Raw genomic sequence first — 25,984 nt, 5'->3', positions numbered from 1 at the left:
AACACTGAATTAAATAAGTTTTTGAATCACATTATTAGTATTTCTCCTTCCATCCCACCTCACAATGGAAGTGAAAGTCCAAAACAAGGTTCCTTTTTTGGATGTGTGTGTATCAGAATATAGGGATGTCCTTAAGACTATTGTTTTTTTTAAAAGAAAACACACACACAGGAAAATATTTAACCCTTTTAGTGCCAAGAGCCTAATATATAGGCTCAACCTGTTAAGTCATAAAACGCCAAGAGCCTTTAGGCTCAAGCTAGGTTGGTGATGAAAACGCCAAGAGCCTACATATATATATATATATATATATACAGGCTTGGACAAGTTCTGACGTTAAGCGCCAAGAGCCTTTATTTAGACTCAACATTTTCATGCAATACACAACCATTGATTGACTAATATCAATAAAAATTAGTACTGATTTTTGCCTTTATGTAAAATGTACTATAGCAAGTAGCACTCCATAGACGTTCATACAATATTCAAACAAATAACAATACAAACTAAAATGTTTTATCTAACGACACATGCGTTTCTATAGTAAAAATTCAGTTTTGTACTTTGCTTACTGATAAATATATAAATTGTTAGTATCACTTTACCAAATTTTCACAGGCCTTTCTCAATTAAATATATTACACTATAATACAGAGGTTTATTAAGTAAATATTTTTTTCAGGAATTTTTGAGCTCTTAATTTACACACAAAAATGGAAAAAGCATTTAACTTTTAAAGGTATATGATTTTAACAGAACAACATTTCATAAAATTCCATTACATGTATTGTTCTCCCTATTAATAACGAAAAATTAGGTAAAAATCATTAGTTTATATCATAAAATTTAGCGAAATGAGAACGATTTTATAACTACATGTGTCAATTCATAAAATTGCCCTGACGCTACTGCGACATACCAATAATATACTTTCCCCCCAGTTTATATGCACCTGTGATAATAATACTTGGCTATAAATGCCCAAACCCATGAAAAAAAGTCCATTTTTCATGGTCACGGTATTGTAAATTAAATACCAAATCGGCCAAATGCACTGGATTTCATAACTGGAATCGAGTCTGCTGTTGTAGTTATCTGAGAGGAACAGAGTGACCGGTTTTTTCGTTGTGAGACCAGTCTTTTGCTCAGGAAAAATTCCTCCCACAAAGCCCAATTTTATAATAGAGGAGAAAAAGGCTATGTTGATCCTTGGGAAAGACGACATGGTCAAAATCTTACCAGCTGATAAAGGCAACGCTACTGTTGTACTTGACCTCGGTAGCGTATAAAGAAAAGATTGCGGAAACTTGAAATACTGGCAAATATACAGTTTTAAATAAAGACCCGACTGATTCATTTGAATGCGAAGTAACAAAAGCCTAAAGAAAACATAAAGCATATTTTTCAGATAAATTTAGATCTAAATTAACTCCTCACCAATCCAAGATCCCAAATGTATGGCCTTCCCAAAATCCACAAAACTAGTATCCCTCTCCAGCCAACCATTAGTTCTTGTGATTCACCTTGCAGGGAATTGTCTAAAGTCCTTTTGGCCACTCTTCAATCCCTTTGTTAGGAAAAACTGACTTTTATAAAAAATTCCAGGGATTTTGTAGAGAAGTCAAGATACACAAACTAGTAAGTTTTGATTTTGAAAGTTCTATTCACAAATGTACCAGTTCCAGAAACTCCTCAAAACCATTGAATAACGTCTCAAAGAAGACCAAACATTAATGGAGAGAACTAAACTTCCCATGTCAGTAATTATGGAACTACACTCAATACAATTATTTTGAGTTAGAGGGTCAAATTTACCTTCAAGATGAGGGGATGGCAATGGGTTCTCCACTGTCTTTTATTTTCGCCAATATCTTTATGGAAGAACTTGAGCAAATAGCCTTGGCTTCAGTTCAGTTCAAACCGAAGATTTGGTGGAGGTATGTGGATGATACCTTTGTTCTTTTTCCTCATGGAGACACTGAATTAAATAAGTTTTTGAATCACATATTAGTATTTCTCCTTCCATCCACCTCACAATGGAAGTGAAAGTCCAAAACAAGGTTCCTTTTTTGGATGTGTGTGTATCAAGATATAGGGATGTCCTTAAGACTATTGTTTTTTTAAAAGAAAACACACACAGGAAAATATTTAACCCTTTTTAGTGCCAAGAGCCTATATATAGGCTCAACCTGTTAAGTCATAAAACGCCAAGAGCCTTTAGGCTCAAGCTAGGTTGGTGATGAAACGCCAAGAGCCTACATATATATATATATATATATATATATATATATATACAGGCTTGGACAAGTTCTGACGTTAAGCGCCAAGAGCCTTTATTTAGACTCAACATTTTCACATGCAATACACAACCATTGATTGACTAATATCAATAAAATTAGTACTGATTTTTGCCTTTATGTAAAATGTACTATAGCAAGTAGCACTCCATAGACGTTCATACAATATTCAAACAAAATAACAATACAAACTAAAATGTTTTATCTAACGACACATGCGTTTCTCTTCTATAGTAAAATTCAGTTTTTGTACTTTGCTTACTGATAAATTATATAAATTGTTAGTATCACTTTACCAAATTTTCACAGGCCTTTTCTCAATTAAATAAATTACACTATAATACAGAGGTTTATTAAGTAAATATTTTTTTCAGGAATTTTTGAGCTCTTAATTTTACACACAAAAATGGAAAAAGCATTTAACTTTTAAAGGTATATGATTTAACAGAACAACATTTCATAAATTCCATTACATGTATTGTTCTCCTATTAATAACGAAAAATTAGGTAAAAATCAATTAGTTTTATCATAAAATTTAGCGAAATGAGAACGATTTATAACTACATGTGTCAATTCATAAAATTGCCCTGACGCTACTGCGACATACCAATAATATACTTTTCCCCCCAGTTTTATATGCACCTGTGATAATAATACTTGGCTATAAATGCCCAACCCATGAAAAAAAGTCCATTTTTCATGGTCACGGTATTGTAAATAAATACCAAATCGCAAATGCACTGGATTTCATAACTGGAATCGAGTCTGCTGTTGTAGTTATCTGAGGAACAGAGTGACCGGTTTCGTTGTGAGACCAGTCTTTTGCTCAGGAAAATTCCTCCCACAAAGCCCAATTTTATAATAGAGGAGAAAAAGGCTATGTTGATCCTTGGGAAAGACGACATGGTCAAAATCTTACCAGCTGATAAAGGCAACGCTACTGTTGTACTTGACTCGGTAGCGTATAAAGAAAAGATTGCGGAAACTTGAAATACTGGCAAATATACAGTTTTAAATAAAGACCCGACTGATTCATTTGAATGCGAAGTAACAAAAGCCTAAAGAAAACATAAAGCATATTTTTCAGATAAATTTAGATCTAAATTAACTCCTCACCAATCCAAGATCCCAAATGTATGGCCTTCCCAAAATCCACAAAACTAGTATCCCTCTCCAGCCAACCATTAGTTCTTGTGATTCACCTTGCAGGGAATTGTCTAAAGTCCTTTTGGCCACTTCAATCCCTTTGTTAGGAAAAACTGACTTTTATAAAAAATTCCAGGGATTTTGTAGAGAAGTCAAGATACACAAACTAGTAAGTTTTGATTTTGAAAGTCTATTCACAAATGTACCAGTTCCAGAAACTCTCAAAACCATTGAATAACGTCTCAAAGAAGACCAAACATTAATGGAGAGAACTAAACTTCCCATGTCAGTAATTATGGAACTACACTCAATACAATTATTTTGAGTTAGAGGGTCAAATTTACCTTCAAGATGAGGGGATGGCAATGGGTTCTCCACTGTCTTTTATTTTCGCCAATATCTTTATGGAAGAACTTGAGCAAATAGCCTTGGCTTCAGTTCAGTTCAAACCGAAGATTTGGTGGAGGTATGTGGATGATACCTTTGTTCTTTTTCCTCATGGAGACACTGAATTAAATAAGTTTTTGAATCACATTATTAGTATTTCTCCTTCCATCCACCTCACAATGGAAGTGAAAGTCCAAAACAAGGTTCCTTTTTTGGATGTGTGTGTATCAAGATATAGGGATGTCCTTAAGACTATTGTTTTTTTAAAAGAAAACACACACAGGAAAATATTTAACCCTTTTAGTGCCAAGAGCCTATACATAGGCTCAACCTGTTAAGTCATAAAACGCCAAGAGCCTTTAGGCTCAAGCTAGGTTGGTGATGAAACGCCAAGAGCCTACATATATATATATATATATATATATACAGGCTTGGACAAGTTCTGACGTTAAGCGCCAAGAGCCTTTATTTAGACTCAACATTTTCATGCAATACACAACCATTGATTGACTAATATCAATAAAATTAGTACTGATTTTTGCCTTTATGTAAAATGTACTATAGCAAGTAGCACTCCATAGACGTTCATACAACAATATTCAAACAAAATAACAATACAAACTAAAATGTTTTATCTAACGACACATGCGTTTCTATAGTAAAATTCAGTTTTGTACTTTGCTTACTGATAAATATATAAATTGTTAGTATCACTTTACCAAATTTTCACAGGCCTTTCTCAATTAAATATATTACACTATAATACAGAGGTTTATTAAGTAAATATTTTTTTCAGGAATTTTTGAGCTCTTAATTTACACACAAAAATGGAAAAAGCATTTAACTTTTAAAGGTATATGATTTTGACAGAACAACATTTCATAAATTCCATTACATGTATTGTTCTCCTATTAATAACGAAAAATTAGGTAAAAATCATTAGTTTTATCATAAAATTTAGCGAAATGAGAACGATTTATAACTACATGTGTCAATTCATAAAATTGCCCTGACGCTACTGCGACATACCCCGGGGCTGTGGTGCGGCGCCCGACGGGACAACCCGCACCAGTAACTCTGGCGTTATGTGATGCGACCTGCCCAAAATTCTTGGCGCTAAAATGGTTAAATTATCAATCAAACCTTCAAAAATCTGTCAAAGAAGGAGTGGCCTACTCATGACAGAGCTAAGAGCTTATGCTCAGATAAAGATGGATTAAAAGAAGAATTTAAGAAAGTTGAATCAGATCTTAGACGCAATGGATACTCAATTAGTAATAAACAAGTGCAGACAAACAAGAAGAATCATTCCTGAGTCAGAAAAACAGAATTTTTTTAGTGATAAATTTGTATTTAAGTCAATCCCTTATGTGCCGGGATTATCGGAGTAAATGAGAAGAGTAGGTAGAAATTACAACCTTAGAACCACGTTTTAAACACACAATAATCTTAGACAGTCTCATAAAAACAAAACCAAAAAATGGCACACAGAATTCCATAAACTATGCTTACAGTATAAATTGTAGTCGCAATAGGGAATACATAGGCGAGACAAAAAGACCATTAAATGTAAAGATAAAACAACACACAGAAAACGTAAGACAGGGTCTAGCAGAAAAGTCAAAACTTGCACACCATCGTTGGTTCGAAGACTATCATATGAACTGGGATGAAGCCAACATAATACACCGGGAACCTCATTTCTTTAAAAGGAAATTAATTGAGGCTAAATACATTAAATTGGCAGACCAACCAATCAGTGAACTATCAGTCGAGATTAGGCCGCTTTAGTTGCCAATTCTGAAAAATGAACCAAAATTATCAAACAGATTAGTTATTTGTAATAAACCAATGCGGAGTCACAGTATGGTTAAAAAAAATTCATCTAGCATGAACCAATAATAAAAAAGGCCCATTCCTGTTCCCTCCTTCTTTTGCTGCCATCTTGTTTCTGCCGTGACGATTGCTATTTACTATTGGCCTCTGGCCAATCGTAGGCGGTTGATCGGTGAATGCAGACCTATTGTGACCTGTATTCTGTAGTTCAGTTTTAATAATTAGTGCTGTTAAGTTTTTTATTAACATTTTTGTCCAATACACAGTGGGTTACATTTATTGATTATTCTTAATTGTTATTTGTTTGTGAATATTTAATATTTGTAAAATTATCCTGCTGGGAGATGAAGTTGTATGACATACGTAATATTCCAAAACCCGTGTCTTGGATTTAGAAACTTAATACTGAGGAAGCCCACGAACAATGCAGGTGAGGAATTAAACCTATGAATAGGCTTGATGCCATGCGTGGGCAATTAAACGCAATTCGTGACTTAGTCTATTTCGTGGTGGTGCTGTGAGTGGCTTGGATGAGCATATGGATGAACCAAAAATTCCCTTAACAGACAATTTGCAGGTTGACCAATATAAAACATGATAAACTCCTGTAACTTAGATCTTAGTGGTTTAGTGAAAATTCTACATGCTATGACTTTACACGCCATTGAAGCAACCGCAAAAACGGTTGCTCAAGAATTTACAACTCAAAATAGGCCGACAAACAGGGACGATAGGTACCTAGTTCCCTAGCATTTTACGTGACGTGCTTAGGGAGGTACCAATAACGTCTGGTACAGATTTATTTAAGTTAACAGAATTACTCGTCAGAATCCAAAAGATTCTGGAATTAAATTTTAGTTATGATAAAAGTATATCTTATAAAATGCTGCAAGTACAATGGCGATGTACAAGAGTTATTTCTGTCACACGCTATTATAGGTACATGTTTAACCTTCAAAATAGTCAAAAGTAACTAACTATTAGTCCTGCACTATTTTATTTGTTACATTTTATAAATAAATATTGCCTAGCCTTTTATTCGTCATTAAATTATTACTTTTTAAGTTATGAAAACAGCTAACCTACACTGTATTTTGAAATACCTGTAAGATAATTCAGATTGAAATTTTGGTTTTGGTAGTTTAGATATAGTAATCATGAATATCAATGATTTGAGTGTGGTTGTAGCCGCTTATTATACTGCAGCCCATGAAATGCCTATGAATATGGAGTGGGATACAAAGTTACACCTTGCAATAGCCTGTTTCTGTAAAGATTAACAGTATAAATCTTACATTTACTATGTAACTTATTTACACTAATCAAACTTTCATTTTCATGTATTAATAATATTATTTTCAAATGACAAATCCTTGGTGTATTTTAGTACTATAGACTAGTAAGGTAATAAAAAATTAATTTTATATCATGCTATATTAAACCTAAAAATGTCATACCTATTTCTCCTGATTGTCTCAATAGCTATTTTGTAAATGTGTCAAAAAATGTACATAGTGATGTTGATCTAGATTTAAATGACAACAACCATAATGATTTTATTGTAAACTTTGATAAGCCTATCCCTGTTTCTGGTTTTAGCTGGCAACCGGTCAGTATGGAAATAGTGTCTCAAACTATTTCACACCTTAGCAACTCTAAAAGCGAAGATGTGTTTGGTCTGTCAAACTATGTTGTAAAAACTGTTGGTGAATTTATTGTCAAACCGTTAACTTTTTTAATTAATCTAGTACTAAGACATGGAATCTTCCCTGAAGGTTTAAAACTTACCAAGATCACACCTATTTTTAAAAAAGGGGACTTAAAGGCTCCTGAATGCTATCGACCCATAGCCATCGTACCCATCATTGGAAAGATTATAGAATCTTGCATGATCCTACAACTTCATGAATATTTTAATGGTAATAACTTATTGTATAGCCATCAATATGGGTTTCGTCCCAAACACAACACAGTTTTAGCTATGGAAGCAATTGTAGAGTATATTATTAATGGTTTTGAAAATAGACACATAGTTGCATCTAATTTGATAGATTTGACAAAGGCGTTTGACTGCCTGTCTTTTAATATTTTGTACGATAAGCTATATTTCTATGGTATCAGAAAAAAGGAACTAAACTTAATCAAATCTTATTTATCTGGTCGGCAGCAAAAAGTGGTTGTAGATGACATCAGCTCGATGTATGATGATGTTATAGCTGGTGTCCCACAAGCTCCGTTCTTGGACCTTTTTTGTATCTAATCTTTGTTAATGATATATATTGTAATATTCCAACTTTTTGTGTACTCTATGCCGATGATACCACTCTACTCTGTTCTGATAGTAATTTTGAAATTGTAAAACATAACCTGTCTAATGCCTTTACTTATGCAAAAAGGTGGTTTGATTCTAATCATCTAGTTACCAATAATAGCAAAACTGAACTGATCTATTTTTCTCTCAGGGATGTTCCTGTTACTAGTAATGTAAGTAGCGAAGTAAAAATTACTAGGCTTTACACTGGACAACAGCTTGAGCTGGGAACCCCACATTTTAAATTTGTGTAAAAAACTATCCCGCATTGTCTTTCTTCTTAGGAAACTTAAATTATCTATAGGCCAACAAACGTTGTTAATTGTATACTATGGTCTTTTCCATTCACAAATGAACTATGGAATTCGCCTTTGGGGCAACGCCTGTCATGCCTCTAAGGTCTTCATATGGCAAAAAAAGGCCATGAGAGTTCTGGACTGCCTAACCTTGAGACAATCATGTAAGGCTAGTTTTAAGAAATTAAAAAATTATCACAGTTCCATCCTTATATATTTTAAGTACTTTGCTTCATGTTAAACAGAATATAGACTCCTTTGCTGCTCAAAACTTGAATCATGACCATTTAACTAGAAATAGAAACAACCTTATAACTCCATATGTAAGACTCTCAAAAACTTTAAATAGTCATGTTTATCAACAGCTCATATTGTATAACAAACTACCATTGCCTATTAGAAATCTGCCTTTTAACAAGTTTAAATGTTTTGTATCAGACTGGATTAAAGACCAAGCCTTTTATACTGTGGCAGAGTACAAGGACTATAATTTTTTCCGAAATTAACTAGGCAACTGATTACTATTTTTATACTATAGACTATAAGTTCTATAAATTGTAAGATCTTATTATAAGTAACCTAATGATCTCAAAAATGCTGTTTGTCTTCTTGTATTTGACGTATCCAATTACATTGTAAAATGTCTTAAAGGAAATAAATAATATTGTCTATTGTCTATTGTCTATTGTCTATTTAGAATTATGAAGAGTAGTCATCTTGATTTAGACCTATGACTATGGACATCACAGGAGAACCTTAAAATTTAATTACGTTATATTTTATATTGTAAACCAATTTTCTCAAATCACATAGCCCACGAGACATTAATTACTTAAAATTTCAAGACAGGCTAGGCCTAAAGTTGTCAGGACTAGGCTATTCAAGGGAATAACTTTTGAAGTGAATCTGTTCTAGAAAATCTGTTGTAGGTACGTAGACAAGGAATAATAAAAATAATGAGTTTCACGATATATTAAGTACTTACTTTCGTCATTCCAACTCCGATCACATACACTTTCACAGGTAACCCCGCCATTATAAAAATGTTTCTATATAAATCAAATTCACAAGACTAAACACTGTCCAACAATATTCAACCAAACACCTTCAACGAGACGGTAAAGACAACTGATTTCTTTAGTCTGTAGTCGTCATTTTAGCTTTGATGTGTGGAATGGCAGCACTGTCAGACCTGTTTAGAGGCTATTTTCATATGATTCTATGTATTCGTCCGCATTGTTATCTAAAATTTAATCAATTTCATCAATAAATGCTTAATAGGACTAATTTTAAAACTATAAAACTAGTTTTTGTTTAGTTTGTTTTACTTTTATCCACTAAGAGTGTACTAATATCATGCAACATGCTCTGTATTGTGGCACTACTTTATTGAATTGAAATGTTCACCAATAATAATGGCTAGACATTGAAGAGTTTGGCGCGTCTCCTTTAGTCCTTAGTTTATTATCAGAGAATATTAAGTATAAGTGAAAATTTTATGAAGTCAATTACCTGTTGATTTCAATACAGTTTCGAGTGCTAGTCTAAAATTTTGTGTTTAAATTACTGAGCCTCCGTGTGTGAATTTCATGTGTGTGTTTGTGTCATTTTGCAAAATGGAATCCCTAGCTTAGCAGCCATCAAGGATGTTTTCTTTTAACAATATTAAATGTAAGCTAAACATTCTCTTTACTCATAGTTTTTTAAGTAGTATAAAGCATATATTTATTCATAGACACTCTTGGAGGGTGTGTACTTGTTTATATTTGATTAGAAATATTCATTTATGCACATGGCTCTGAATATAGCTTCCAGCTGAAAGTAGGTTGTAAGGACGAGGACCCCTTCCTTGAATGTTAAAAGTTGTTTGTCTATTAATTGAGATTTATTAATACATTGCTTGGTAATGATTATTATTGCTTTGTGTCCGTTGATGATTTCAGGACTCATAATTCCTGAATTTTGTAACTTAATCTACCTTTGTTGTCAGGTGATAATAATGGTCATTGCCTTCTCTGATATAGGTAGGATATGAGTGTAATCCTAATATTAATGTTGTTTATATATAGTTTTTTGTTTCACAATTAATATTGTGTACTCATTTGTGATTGAGTTTAACTAATGTTGTTTATTGTTCAATGATTTCCTAAAATTTGATGATGCCAGGCTTCTCTCTAACCTATATAGGTTAGAGTACTAAGAGTTTTCATATTTTAAACCAAATCTAGTATGTTAATGTTAATGTCAAACAACATTCTGGCACACAGTTCCAGTAAATTGTTATCTGTATACATGAACAGTAATTTAAATAGACCTATATTGTTATATTATTAATTATATTGTTTAACTGACTCTTTGTTATTGTAAGGCTACTTGTTGAAATTATTACAAGTTACATTTTCCCCAAAATGTTTTTGTTTGGAAATATTAATTTTGTATAATTGTCATTTGAATGAATTGAGAAGACAGTGTCAGCTGATCAAATAAACAGAGCCAAGAGTCCTAGTACCTACATTTGGTTTCATTTAAGTAAGGCCTTATATTTGTAAGACTACACTATCCCATCTCTTTAGCATTAAACATTTTTTTAATTTTATTTGTGTAGGCCTACTAGCTCTTCCAATGCTTATAATATATCTTTTCTACTTGTTGTCCCATTAGGCTCATTGGTTTTGTTTGTGTTCAGGGTGACAGTAGCATATACCTAATCTCTCCCTACCCTCAACTGTTGTATTAAGATATTTTATCCTAATTTGTTTTCATCTCTATTCTGAGGCTGAGACTGTTCTCAATTGGATCATGGTTAGCCTATATGGGGGATAAAAGACAAAATTCTAAAATTTAAAGGATAACAGGATTTTGGACATTTGCCATTGTTATAGGTTATAAAAGGTATAACACAAAGTTTTGAGGATTGGAATCTCGCCTATCCTCTTCGTGAGGTGGGGGAGGTATTAATACATACAAAAATAACAAACAAGAAGACTTTGTATGTATTAATACCTCCCCCACCTGATGAAGAGGATAGATTCCAATCCTCAAAACCTTTTGTTATACCTTTTATAATCTATAAAGATGGCAAATGTCCAAAATCCTGTTATCTTTTTTTCAACCCTTCCATCGTCAATAACAAACTTTAAACAAAGAATTCTAAAATTGGTCAAAGTTGGTTATTTGATACCTTATTTTTTTAAATAGGTTGTAGTGAGAAGAAATTGCATTAAGAATTTTATTTAATTGCTTACAACTTTAGATTTGTGTAAAAAATAAAATAAAGATATGGAAAAGGATTAGCCTAAAGTAGGATTTTTTATTTCTTTATTTCCACTGGTGACTCAGTACAATTTACAACTGTATCAATGAAAAATATTACTTTATATTTTTACAAAGAACAGCCTGTTAAGAAACTCTGCAAATTGAATTCTTAAGATATATAAAAACCCATTTCACTTGTAGAGTATACAAACAAGTATATAACAATTTGTAAAGTATAGATATGCTTAGTCTATATACTTCAGTTGCCATCAAAGTTAGATCTGACTGATGAAATAAACTAACAATCACTATGCCCATCTGACTTGGACCCATGGTTTTATGGTTAAGTTTGAAATAATTTATTTACCTAATGTTTACTCATGTTGATTTAAAGTCTTCATGCCAATTCAGTAGAGTACTAATATGTCATTGGCATAGGGTCTCCAGGTAACTCAAAATTTAAAAAATGAACAAGTAATTAAAGTTCTGTTTGTGGTGGTAGCAAAATTTAAAGTTATTGGCAAAATAGTCTATATAAGAAAAAATAGAAATTTTTATACTGTAACCCTATATGAAATGTGATCCACTTAAGTGTTTGAGTATTGTAAACATTCTAATATGAGCTGTAGGGCTTATAGTTTTCTGTAAAGGTGTTATTGGGCAATTTACAAATTAAGCTATTAAGAATAATTTAATAAAATGGAATTGTGAGATGCAAAATTTGTGTTGTTCAAGTAGAAATCCAGAGAGTTAGGAGGCTGTTCTTGGATTAGAAAGTATCATATACAAAATACTACACTTTTTATAGTTTAAATTTTTCTAGCAGTTTCACAATCAGCTGGGAACCATTGTCAGAACATTAACCTTTAGCCAAACTATGTAATGAACCAATGACCTCCGTAAACATTGAAAATTGAATAAAATTTAGGACTGGTAAATTTAGGACAGTTTTGTTTATTAATACTTGATTTTGGTGTTAAGCTGATTAAAATGTCTTCAAAAGGTGATATAGGCCTTATATAAGTTTATTTTTATACTTATCCATCCAGATTGCCACAGGGCATTGAATGTGGTCATGATGCTAGTTTTTCCTGCCGTGTTTTGGCTAAATAAGTTACAATTAAAATACAGTATTATAATGTTTTAATATTATAAGAAGGAGTAATGTAAAAATGAAAATAACTGTTACAGTAACTTTGCTCAGTTTCACTTCCATTAAAACATATAGAAATGGTTAGTCCTACTTCTTACTGAATTGTGAAAAATATAGACAAGTCTCTGGTAGAATCTAGAGCAAAAGTATACTGTAGCCTACTATGAAGTACATATAAGGTAAGTCTCGTAAAATAGTAAATTTAAAAACTTCAAATATTAATACATATTCCTTCCATGTTCTGTATGCAATACAGGTATACATTTTTAACAATGTTATTTGTATTTAGTAGCTACTATATTTATTAGTAAGAATGAATGTTCAATGATTAGCAAAATGTATTCATTACAACAATAGTTGTTACTTACTTGTGTGATATTCTTCACAACGATAGTTGTTACTTACCTGTCTCATATTCTTCACGATAGTTGTTACTTACCTGTCTGATATTCGTCACAACGATAGTTGTTACTTACCTGTCTGATATTCGTCACAACGATAGTTGTTACTTAGCTGTCTGATATTCTTCACAACGATAGTTGTTACTTACCCTGTCTGATATTCGTCACAACGATAGTTGTTACTTAGCTGTCTCATATTCTTCACAATGATAGTTGTTACTTACCTGTCTGATATTTGTCATAACAATAGTTGTTAGGCCTACTTACCTGTGTGATATTCTTCACGATAGTTGTTACTTACCTGTCTAAAAGTTAGTTTTTGAATTTTATCACTGGAGTTACATATATTTGACTATACTGTAGTGTATCTGAACTACGAAAATTATCAACATAGATAGAATACTGGGAAATTTAGATACCGTATCCTATTACAAATAAATGATTAACTTTAATTCATTATCAAGACTTATGATATGTGTAGGCCTACACTAGTTTAAATTTATTTTTGTATTAAAGCAAAGCTGTGACTAGCCTGTGTTGATTTTTAGGAATGTTTATTTTGAAATAATAAATTGCTGTTTGTGTCATTGAGCTCATTTGTAGGAGATGTTACTAAAGATGAGTAATTTTTGCAAAAGTTGTGATGCCAAGTTTACTATTTTATCAATTCGTATGAATAAAAATGTGTCTACATCAAACACTGTCTATTCTAACAACTTCAGCTGGTCTTGTAGTAGTAGTTATTATGCCTAAAAGCGCTAAGTAGTGTCAATAAATTTCTTGCTCGTTTTATTTCATAATTAATAGTTCAATATTTTTATAATAAAATCATGAATACATTATTATTTAAATTAACTTAAGTAACATTAATAATAATATATGTAACAATAGATAATAAATATATGAATACTACATAAGTTTTGATATAATTAAACCTCAAAAACATAGATGTAACGAAAATAAAGAAATAAGTATATATGTATACATATGTGGCTATTTTAACAATAAATAAATAGATATACATTTTTAAGGCTTTGATAACAACAATAGTAGATTTGAATTGAATAGGTAACAGAAAGAGAAAGAGAGGGACATGCAGGTATGTATGTATGTATGAGTACAAGTCAGTGTTTATGTTCATGTTAATGTGTTAAGCTTTGCTATTATTGCACATTAACTTTATTTTCTGGAACTCAGATTGATTGTTTCCAAGTGTTCAAGCATCATGTTTATCACACTTGTTGTTTCTTACTAATCTAGGGTCTCAGTATCAGATACAATTATAGCTCTGTTCTCAGTGGTAGTTTAAAATTGTTTTTGTATAAAAGGTAGAGTAAGGTAATTCCTGGAATTTTCTTTATTTAAGGTTTCACTGAAGGGAAACTTCTCTTTCTGCAGTTGGTAGCACTGGTGTTGAAGTGCCAAACTGTCTAGCAACGGGCTTTGTTTAATCGTGTGGTATTTGTTTTCCTTTCAGGTCACTGACATTTTTATAAGGGTTGAAAATATAACATCATAAAGTATCTTTTTGTCATAATTTTCTTCAAGAAGCTGCCATCTTCATCGGCAATGTCAACCATGTCTCTGGACATGTATTCAGTCTTATTTCTCTTTGTTCAAAGGATAGCACGTGTACCCAAATAAAGCACACGCCCATATCATTATGAAGAATTCTGTAATTACTTCAGTTTAAATTCCGTACAGCGTACAATATGTTCTATTTAACAGAAACCCATTATAAGTGTGTGTGTCACAACGTGTCAGTGTTATGTACTACTTGATGGTTGCAAACAATAAGCAAGTGATAAATCAGTTGTACAACAGATTGATTACAGGACAGAACCTGTATTATAGTCTATATCATGTTTTTTTGAGTGAGGTCAATCACAACATTGAACACATGCTACAAAGAACAAAATGCTATAAAGAACATTGAGTAAATACAAGTATAACAAAGTAATAATATTGAAAATTATATTTACAGCAATAACAACCATTTATAAAATATATTTTATTGAAATTAAAATCCTCAATTTTGAGTTTTAGTCTGAAATATTGGTAATCACATCTTCAAATGATAATGTTACACCGGTAATGTTACTTACACTGTAGAATCTATGAGACGTTTGTCTACAAAATGTCAGTGCAATTAGATTACATCTTTTCTCGGGACTATAAGCTATGAAGTATTAATTGTTGCTAGAAGACCCCCAAAATAAAGACTTGAAAAATAGATTGTAATAAAGTTACTTAAGCTACATTAGGCATTGAATTACTATGAAGACTTGTTTCACCTGAAGAATTTAATCCTATCCACAAAATACTATCTAGTGTATCTGAATCAGAATAATTAGGGAATTTAGTTTAGCTTAAACTCTCAGCAAATTTAAACTTTGGTTTATACTTCTGACAGATCTTATCAGATAGGGCTGAAGTTTCCCAGTTGAGGTACTTTGTGTGTTTAATCAAATAATCTTGTAACACAGTTAAAAATCTTTAAGGACCATACATAATATTTGGTATTTCAGGTTAAAATTCAAAGTTGAAGATCTGATCATTCTGCCAGTAGCTGTGACAGAAGATTCTGTCGGATTGGGTAGAAAATTTGCTGAGATCATCTATATTAACAATATTTTGGTTGATTAAGTGCTATAATTTCGCTTTGATCTATTCCTTTGAGGCAACTACATCTGAGTTTCCAGGCTAAAATTCACTTTTAATAATTTATAATTCCAACAAAACTTCTTACCCTATTGGGTGAAATTTTGGTATGTAAAGTACCCTCATTGGTAATGGTATTGACAGTTGTCATTGACCTATCAACAATGAAGGTTGAAAAACATGCTACCTTAGTGCCAACTCTTATTCCAATCATACTCTGCCCTTTGTCGTTGTTTATCTATACTTTCTTCATCAAATTAGGGTCCCAAATGATGATTTTTCAAGCAAAACCCAGAATTCCATGTGGACATGCTGTTTAAAAATCTGACAAATCAGTACAACCCATTGTCAAAAATGTTTGCAGTTTTGGTGGCAGTAACTGTAAGAAAGCTAGACAACTCTCTTCTCACCAGTGTTGCCAACAACAGAAATAGAAATTTGCTCTTCCACGAACATCTTCTCTATTAATAAATAATGCAGTATAGCTAAAAGTTAATTTAAGATGTATTTTTAATATTAAGGCAGATACACTCATTAGTGATTTTTCCTCTTAATCATCGAGGTTCCTCCTAAAGTAGCAACTTGTTGTAAGTCGGAAGAGAGGATAATTATTCTGTATTAGGTGCATCGTATTAGGTACAGTTTTGTCCTCTCAGCTGTATTTAAGAATCATCTGTAAGTATCAAAACGACATTCAGGGAATATTGAGAATATCAGTGCAGTGAGTTCGGAGAAATTTTGTCCAGTCAGAACATGGAGTTCTCATTAGCAAAGTGTTGTTTAAAACGAGGACAAAGAAAAGTTCATGTGTTACTTTTTAATAAATACACAACAAACAGTAGAAATATGTTTTTATACAACCACTTCATTTTTATATTCACGATATGAATACAAAGAGAGATATAAGTTTGCAGCTGTTATTAAATCATTAATTGGTGTATTGGGGGAAAACAAAGTTTACAATTTTATACTGTGTCCTCAACAGATGTAGACTCGTTAACACATTTCATAGCATCAAGCCAATGGTGCGGTTAAATCGGACGGCCTGTAGGTGAGATCAATAATTTTGTCTTTTGTTTTGAAAAATGTTTTTCGTTGTTCAAGATGTTTTTTCAGAAGTTAGCAAACCAACTCCAGGTGAAACAGCATTAGGATTACTAGGATTTTTAACAGTTTTGCACTTATATGTGCATTGAGGATGGTTTTAGGCTACCTAAAATTGGGAAAAATTGTTTTATACCATCTTATGGTATGCCTTATACACTCAGATTAGCAATTATCATGTCAGAACGATCAACAGCACGCATAATACAGTTGTGCTCTGAAATACACTTTGGTTTAGGCTTCTTTGTTTTTAAATAAATCTTACCGTTATTTACCTCTTACCATTGTCTGTCCACCCAACAGCCATTGTTTCATTATTTGAAATTTCTCTTTCTTTGAATAGCAACTCTTTTTCAAATTCCATTTCAACTCTGTCGATTCTTGCAGTACCTCAAGCATCGGTTTTCTTAAGATGAAAGAACGTAAATAAAATAAGTCAAGTTTGAAATAAATATTGTCAACACCAATACAATGCCCCTTCTTTTAGGATTGCCGTCAAAACAGCACTTGCAATAGTTCCAGGAATACAGTCTACACTTCAGTATTTTCTGTCTTTGGTAGTGTAAATAATCGCATCCATGGTATAGCCAGTTTTGTAGTCGTACAGCACATACACATTTAACTCAATCTACTTCTTTTAGTTTAAGTTTGGTTTTGTACCAATCCCTGTAAATGCAGCTTGCAACAGAATGGTTCTTAATTTGGACCAGTATTCATTAAGGTAATTTTTTCCTAAGCACCATCAACATTGTTACCATAATAAAAACTGAATATGAACGGTAATCATTGTTTTAATCTAGACTTTCCCAAAGGGCATTGTTTACAATATACAAACAATTTTTGTTAGTTTCATTTACAATAAAATCTAAAACATCTTCAAGGATTAATCTTTCAATAAAATCTAACTCTATTTGGGTCTAGGTAGATGTCAGAATTACTAGGGTCGGTCGGGGTAAAATGGGTACAAAAACATGCTCTTTTTAACTTTAAGGCCTTTTAAAAAGTTTCTTGAAATAATTACAAAATAATTACAGGGTTCCAGTTATCATTGTGACCTCTTAGAATAGTTTAATATGTAATAAAAGTTAATAAACTATTTAGTATAAAAGTAATTATTTTTTTTATAGTATACCTATTTTACCCCATGGTTTGGGGGAAAAAACGGGTATAGTAATGTTTTCATAGTAAAACACAATAATTACAAGTGCTGTACTTATTTTACCCCAGTTATTTGTGTAAAGTAGGCACGTACAGTAAAAATAACTAATGAAATATTTTGGTCACAAAAAATTTATTATTACTAAAAAATATCAGTTAGACAAGTAATTTATTTAAAAAATTAAAACATAGAAACAGTTCGTTGAGAGGGGCACTTCACACAAACTTGAAAAATCTTCCATTATAATCTGGTACAGAAAAAACATTAGAAATTTGTCCTAAATCAACCCACTCAATGTCTTCTTTATCAGGAAAAATGTAACGCTCTCCTTCACCTTTGCATTTTGTCAAAAACTTTACGGAATATCGCTCCTTGTTGCGAAGATCTTGTGCAGTAATTTGTCCCCTGTACTCCTTCACAACCGTGCCACATTCACTTTGGTAGTTTATACCTACCCATGATCCTACAGTGGGTTCAGTAGGTTTTACGTTTTTAGGTAGGCTGCTTTCATCGTCACTTTCTGCCGTATCATAAATAAGCGTTTTGTAGCTCTAGGTTTTTTTTGCGGCTTTGCTTGGACCAATCCAGGCTCTTGTTTTATTGTTTTTCCTAAGGCTGTAATGGGTTTAGGCCTATTAGTTTTACTTTTTATTTTCTCTTTTCTGGCATCTTCTTCTTCTTTCAGTCTGTCCATTACTTCATTTGTTGTCATTACTTCACCACAACTTCCTTGAACTCGTTCGCCTTTTTGTCTTAGAATTTTTCAATGCATCTTTTACACTTGATGACTGTTCAGGTGACAATGTACTTAAAATTGCTTCTCTCAGTTTCTTCATTGGTGAAGGAGAAAATTTCAGGTAGGCCTGCCTACAGAACTTGATGGGCCGGGTAAATCTTGTACAGGATTAGCTAACTTTTAATCCAGTGGGTTCTGGTCGGCCCAATGGGTGCCTCTGCGATGTCTTTGGGTGTTTCGATGGAGTTTTGCTTTAGGTTGTGCTCCACTTTGTAAGTCCATTGGCCTAGTTGGTTGTACTGAAACAATCCTTTTTTCTAAAACAGACTTATTCACAGGATAGATCCCAGAGCCTTAAAACCACCAATAATGTGCTCAGATTTGAATGAAGTCGATACCAGTTTACTTAGAAGACTTGGAAAAACAGCCTTGTCAACATTTTTAAGCCGCGATTCACGATACCAGTTCTTCAAAAATTTCTCTCCACGCACTTTTCATAGGAGCAAATACCCCAACATCCAATGGCTGAAGTGCATGGGATGTATTTGGGGGCAAACACAGAAGAATAAATGTCATTGTCTCTTGCCACTCGGGTTTACGTTATAGGTCAAGTGACTTCCATGTCCGTCAAACAAGGACAAGAACTGGTTTTTCAAGATTTTTTGTCCTGATTTGCAAAATAATTAATGAGCCATTTCTCAAAAATGAAATCTTGCATCCAGCCAGACTGTGTGACTCCATAGAGTGCACCTGGCGGTCCTCCTTGAACCCAAGTACTTTGCAAATCTCCCTGTCCTTTAAAAACAACACAAGGTGGGGTAGCGTTCACCGGATGCACTGGCTACAAAAAGAACACTGTATTGCAGTCTGCCAGCTCCTCCTGATCTTGAATAGGACACTTTTGCACTTTTAGGGACAAAGACCTTACCCTTAGTGGGATCTGTGCCTAGGCCAGTTTTCGTCCAAGTTGAAAATACGTTCTGGGTGATTTTCTAACCATTTTCCACAAGAACTTGCTCATAAATTTTAAAAAAACTCATCTACCACAAACTGAGACAGTCCTTCAGCCCTTGCTTTTGTTAATATTTTCGGGTTTCCGTTTTTGATAGTTCATGTGCCCACCTTTTTTCAAACCCTCTTAAAAAGTCATACCCTGGCATATCGTCCTTGAATGGCGTCTTTCTACCCACTGATTTTACATAGCTACACACCATATATTGCAAGTCTTTTCTATCTTAGTGGATAACCACATTTGCTGCATACAATAAAGCCTCCACAATATAGTTCTCCTCTTCTTTTGATAGCACTGTTGCCTTTCCAGAACCAGGAGTTTTAGGAGGATTTTCACTCCACCGCCGAAGGGTTTCATAAGGAATGTTTATATTTTTCTTGCTGCAGCATATACTGAGCTTTCCATTGTCAACTTCCTTTACTGCTTCCTTCAAAGAATCTTCATCATATTTTTGGGTTTTTTTCTTTATGTATGTGCGTGGCATGATCTAAAACAAAAAAGTGAGGTTAGTTTTCAGTTTTTAAAAATATTATACCTATTTTTACCCCATGTTAACAAATTATGAATAGCATAAAACCTATTAAACTTTTAAAACATTAAACAAGTTAAAAGTTAAAGTATATATGTGTAATGTATACATACCTGAATTTGAAACTTCTATTTGATTAGGTTAACTTTTAACAATGTCATCAGTTAGGTTGTCTTGGTTACACTGACTCCTGTGAACATATGTTTTTTTCATTTTAAGAAGCTACCAGCAGTTTAGCCAACTCACTTTCAGTATAATATCATATAAGATGATGTTATACATTTATGGTATTTTTTTCTGATCCAAAACATCAATAACTCAAGTTTTATAATATAAAATAATGTTTATACCCGTTTTCACCCCAGTATACCCATTTTACCCCGACCGACCCTACTCTAATCAAATGGAAAATTTGTTATGAACAAATTGAAGGTAGTTTCTTTATACTTGTAGGTATTTGTATATGCAGAAGCATTTTTTGTTTTCTTTTTGGTTTTTATGACATTTTTCGTCATTTATTAGGTCACAAAACTGAGTTTAATTACGCCAACTGACAACTGGCTGTAAACACGTGCTAGTGCCAGTTATAAAAGCATCTTATCAGGCTGTGATACACATTAGACCATAAAGTAGTCCATCTGTATGTTAGAAATCACGTTGTGGTTACAACTGGTAAACAGTTATATGTCAGAAGTCGTGTAACTTACAAACACAAAACTAGAGCTGAGGGCATTACACAATATTTTCATTGGTTTTAGGGCTTGGTAAAAGTGTAAGTCGTTTTCAAGGACATAATTTTTTAAGGATTCATAACAACTTTGTATTTGCCAGCTTCTATTTTTAACAGTATTTCAAAGTACCTTATATTCACTGGACAAACATCAAGAAATCTACTTTTAGGTTTTTCACAACCTTTCAATATCTTGAATTTATGAATATGACTGGTTTATAAGTAAATTGTCTTCGTAATCCACACTTCTTCAGATTCAGATTCTTTATTGTACATATTCTTAGAGAACAGAACAAAGGTTAAGGAGAAATTCTACAAAAAAGTGTAATAGTAAGTGTTTGTAAATTCCTCATATTATGTTGTCTTCATTAGTCCAGGGCTCTCTCCAGGAATCCTTTCACTGAGTAGAAGAGTCTGTCTTCCAGCCACACTGTTATTTGTCAACTCAGTGTTCCAGTTTCCTTCGTGAGGTGTCCAGGCATGTTCTTGTATAACAGGGCTCCTTTTCGTATAAAATGTAATAGTGACTTGGCAGTAAAAAATCTATTTCACTTCTAATATATATTAATGTAGATCTCTGTGCCTGTCTTGATTGGGTTTTACTGGATGCAAAATGGTTTCTCGTATGTACAGTGTCACTACTGTTTTTTTTTTTTTTTTTTTTTTTTCCTCTCTCTAAGGGCAAGAAGCTTAGAAAATTGCACCTAGTCCTATTAGGACCTTTGCACTGCTTCCAGAGTGACAGGATATTCTGGAAGGGTAAGATTGGGAGTTTGGAGTAGGGGCCGCCTCCTGTCAAGATCAGGGCAAGAGGAAAAGTTTAGGGCACTAATCTTAAGTTATGTCCTCTTGGAAGAAGGAGAAACCTGAAAGTTCTAAACCAGCCTCTCCAGTCAAAGCAGGCAGAGGGCACACCCTTATGTCTAGGCCGGCAAGAACCTTTGACTCTTAGGGAACAAACCCACCAACTCCAACAGTCATTTCCTGCAGTAGAGTAGACTTATCGAATTACCCTTGCGCCCCAGAATCTCAACATTTTGCGGTTAGTGAGTGCCACTTCTGCACATCCATGAGGTTGCCCAGATTTAAGTGACGCGTCAGATTTTGCTGTACCCAGTGTGCGTTCAACTGGCAGGTATAAACCAACCAGAAGTGAACCCTCCTCGGACTGCCACTACTGTTAGTATTTTTAGTTTTTTAAATGACAGCTGTCTTGGTAGTTTAACCATCCAAGGCGTTGATCGCTCTTTTCTGCTGTATATGCACTCTTTCCAGATTTGAGTGTTGTTGTTCCACCCTATATTGCATTCCACCCCATATTGCCAGACCATACCTGATGGAATTCAAAAAGTGGAAAATGCAATTTTGGCTGTTTTAATCCCACTTGTTTGTTTTGTCTGCCTGATAACAAATGTACCTGAGCTAAGTCTTTTACAAAGTTGGTTAATATGAATTTGTCAGGTCAGGTTCTCATCTATCACTATTCCAAGGTACTTTGTGCTTTCTTCAGTTCAGGTAGTCCAGCCTCAATTTCTTTTTTCAGAATGCTATAAATCATTCTTAGAGTTTTTTTTCTTGTTCAACACAAGGTCATTTGAGTAGCAGTATTGTTTTGTCATATTAAAGGCTATAGCCATTGACGTTAAGCTGTTCAACAGGACCATATACCCTTTACTTGGTCATCATAACCTTTTCTTCATATTGGTCAAATTAGGAAAAGTCATAAATCATCTCCTGTGAAACATGGACTGTACAAAACATTTTGATGTGTTTTAACTAGATCCATAAATGCCTTATATTTATTAGGCATAACAACTTTCAATAAACCTAAGTTTCTTGATGGCTCTAAAGTTATGGTCACTTGGTAGAAACCTATTTTTTTTTTTTTTTTTTTTTTTTAGTGGGATAGTATCTTCTGGAAGTGGCCACATTTGACCTGAGTGAAGAGGTATTCCTATGTGTCAGTAAGATTAGAATTAGGTCTGAAGATAGGTCATATCGTTCACCTTTATTTACAACTAGAGGAAGTTCTTCAAGGGGAACCCTGAGTATGGGCATCAACCCGGTCTTTAATAGCATTAGCAATACAGTTATTGTGCTGCTTTCTTCGTTTAGGAATGATTCAATTTGTCCTGTGACGCTGTGTTTCAACACCTGTACTGAAAACACTATACTTACGTCTTCCAATGGTGTCCTTATAGTGCAGGCACTCGCTGAGTTTATCAGCCGTATGTTTGTACCAAATTCCTGTTACTTGAGGTTAGATTATTCGATAATATATCGCAAAGGAATGATATATTTTTGTAGGGTTTTGCTTTCGTACATTTGTGTTATGCAATATTAAAAATGTGAAGAGTTATTCAAACTTCTAGTGCAGAAGGTCTGTGTTTCTTTTTTCCATCTGTTTGTTTGATATTGAATTGGTTTTGTGTTTCTATCTGTCGTTTACATTCTACATATTTCTGAGGAAAAAGAAAGAGTCTGAGTAGTTTGATAAAAAAGCCAAATGGAAATCCCCCTTCTAGCTTTGGTGAACATTAATGTTGGACCTAAGGTATTTTTGTATTTCTAAATAATGTACACAATTCATGTATACTAAATTTGATGAAAATACCTCTGTAGTTTCAGAGATCAGTGGTATTTGCTTTTACGCATATAGATGTAAATCTTTTCTATAGTAGAATAACCCTGTATTGTATATATAGATAGTAAATTGTAAGACTTACCTCTGTCAGACAGTTTAACAAAAGTGATAAACCTATTGAGTTTGACTTCTAACATTTCACCTAACATCAAAACTTATTAAAAAGGGAAAATTATCGATGTGGATCCATCTTAGTTTAAAAATCACAAACACAACACTAAACACATAAAGGAAAAAATGGTTGATAGGCTATTTCATATGATTAATAAAAGGAAATGACAGTGGTCAGGAGGACACAAGACAACTAACAATAGGTGATTCTAGTTCCCAACACATCAAAGTTATCAGGTGATTGGTCAGTTGACGAGGCATTGTTAAGATTTAGTAGTGTTCAAGAAATATTGTGACCTGAACTGTTGTTTATTATTTAGCATGTATCAGCCAAATGGATCATTTAAAGAATGCCCATAGATTTCATATTCTTCAAGCATGATTAGTTAGCTTGTTGCCTTTGTGGCAATGACGTACGATTTCCAAATTCTCCAGTAGCTTATCTAATTTTTTGTGTGGTTCTCATCTATCGGGTGTTGAGCGACCGATGAAGTCTTTTATAATTTTTGTTCCTAGCCATTGGTGAATTGTATGTATGTCTGTCTGTCAGACAGGTTAGTTTATGTACACAGGTTTGTGTTGAAATTCAGAGATTCAAGGTCTTATTACAATGTTGTTTTTTCGGACTATAACCAATGCATATACACATCCTATCCTGATTTTCATTTATTGTTTCATCACCAATGTGTACAATTTTGTTCTACCTTAATATTCTTTCTACCATAGTGCTGTTATAACCATTATTGTCAGGCGATTTGTATTATGATATTTAATTCTTTATTATCACTGGTTATATTCAGTTGTACTTTCTTAGTGGTTGATAAACCATAGAAGGATAAGTAGCCAGTTTGTTACTGAATAGACGAAGTTGAATAGATAGTAGTATAGTTCTGATGGTAGTATGTTTGCAGAGAATACGTTCAGTATTATTGTTGCTCTTGTTTAGCCAGGTATGTGCAAGCCATGCTCTATCTTCTTCTCTACCGTACCTAGCTGAGCAAGGCCTGAGTTATTTAAATTATGAGATTAAAGGGAGAGATAATATTCTGACCATTTTCTTTAATACATTTAGCGTGTTTATTGGTAGATTTTTACCATTGTTGCACCAGGTATGTGCAAGCCATGCATCCTCTCTATTCTTCTCTACTGTACCTAGCTGAGCAAGATCTAAGTTATTAAAATGATGCGATTAAAGGGAAAGATAGGACTCTGACCAAGTCTGTAATACAGAGGAACCTCATAGAGTTTGGTTTTAGTTCTGTCTGGTACAAATTTATGATATAAGAGTTTATTATTTTCTCCTTTCGTGGTAAAGAGGTTTTGCTTTACTGAATGAGATTCTCTACCGCAATAGTCCATGTTGCAGAGGTACTTTTTACATTGAGTGTTTATTAGAAAGTAACGGCGGTTGAAAATGTAGAATCATATTATTGAATACAACAGAAAAATAATTAAATTAATTTCATCGCTTTTACTCTGCTACGTTTCTTACTGAACAAAATATCAGTCTTGTTTTGTACTCTGTTACGATACAGTTTACTTTTGCTGTTAATCGTTATTGTGTCCAAGGCGTTGGGATTGGAATGGTTGGAGGTATTATCTAATGTTTGTTATATTTTGAGTAATCCCTTGTTATGTTAAATATATGTATAACGGGTTATAAAAGTGCCAATATTTATGGAAAAACTAAATCTACAATTGATTACCTCATATATAAACAACCTATAAGTATTCTGTTGTAACAGTTATAATGTTTTATTCTTCATCAGTATTTTCTAGCTTACTCAGTTCACATAAGTTACTTATACATCTTAGTAGTACTGGACAAGAAATGTTTGATTATTAAGTTTTGTTCTTAATAGTGCTAGTTATTTATTGTAGGGCCTATATAAATACATTTTCAATCATATTTTTAGTGTTATTGTCTATTTCTTTAGCATTAAGTTAGTGTTTTAAATTCACACATCTCCAAAGTAAGGCTATTTTTATTACACATTTTCAATTTTAGCTGTGTACACTAAAGGTTGTACATGAACTTGAGAACAACCTGTGTAAAATGTATGTAAATAATGTAGTACATGGGTACTAATTACAATTTAGACCATGTATTTTCTATGTTAATTGTATAACATGGACATAAAGTGCATTATAAATCAATAATGTTAAGGATGTTAACTGGAGTGTAGAAATTGTTATTTTTACTTAAAATTGAATT

General features: G+C 33.1%; 2 protein-coding genes across 3 annotated transcripts in view; one reads left to right on the top strand and one right to left on the bottom strand.

The window, feature by feature from the left end:
• Nucleotides 1-9,443, bottom strand: part of LOC124369964 (sterol carrier protein 2) — a 55,923-nt gene extending 46,480 nt beyond the window's left edge. Inside the window, exon 1 of one of the 2 annotated variants that reach the window (XM_046828196.1) lies at nt 9,260-9,443. In XM_046828196.1, the coding sequence (XP_046684152.1) occupies nt 9,260-9,310 (51 nt within the window). In that variant the 5' untranslated portion in view covers nt 9,311-9,443. The remainder of the gene's footprint in view (nt 1-9,259) is intronic. The other variant, XM_046828193.1, reaches the window with a different exon arrangement.
• A 218-nt stretch (nt 9,444-9,661) lies between these two features.
• LOC124369963 (nipped-B-like protein) overlaps nt 9,662-25,984 on the top strand; it is a 93,819-nt gene continuing 77,496 nt past the window's right edge. The window contains 1 exon segment of the mRNA XM_046828192.1: nt 9,662-9,945. The gene's annotated coding sequence lies outside the window, so the exon portion shown is untranslated.

The sequence above is a fragment of the Homalodisca vitripennis genome, chromosome X (genome assembly GCF_021130785.1).
Source record: "Homalodisca vitripennis isolate AUS2020 chromosome X, UT_GWSS_2.1, whole genome shotgun sequence".
Taxonomy (NCBI): Eukaryota; Metazoa; Arthropoda; class Insecta; order Hemiptera; family Cicadellidae; genus Homalodisca; species Homalodisca vitripennis.
This window is presented reverse-complemented; position numbering and strand designations above follow the sequence as displayed.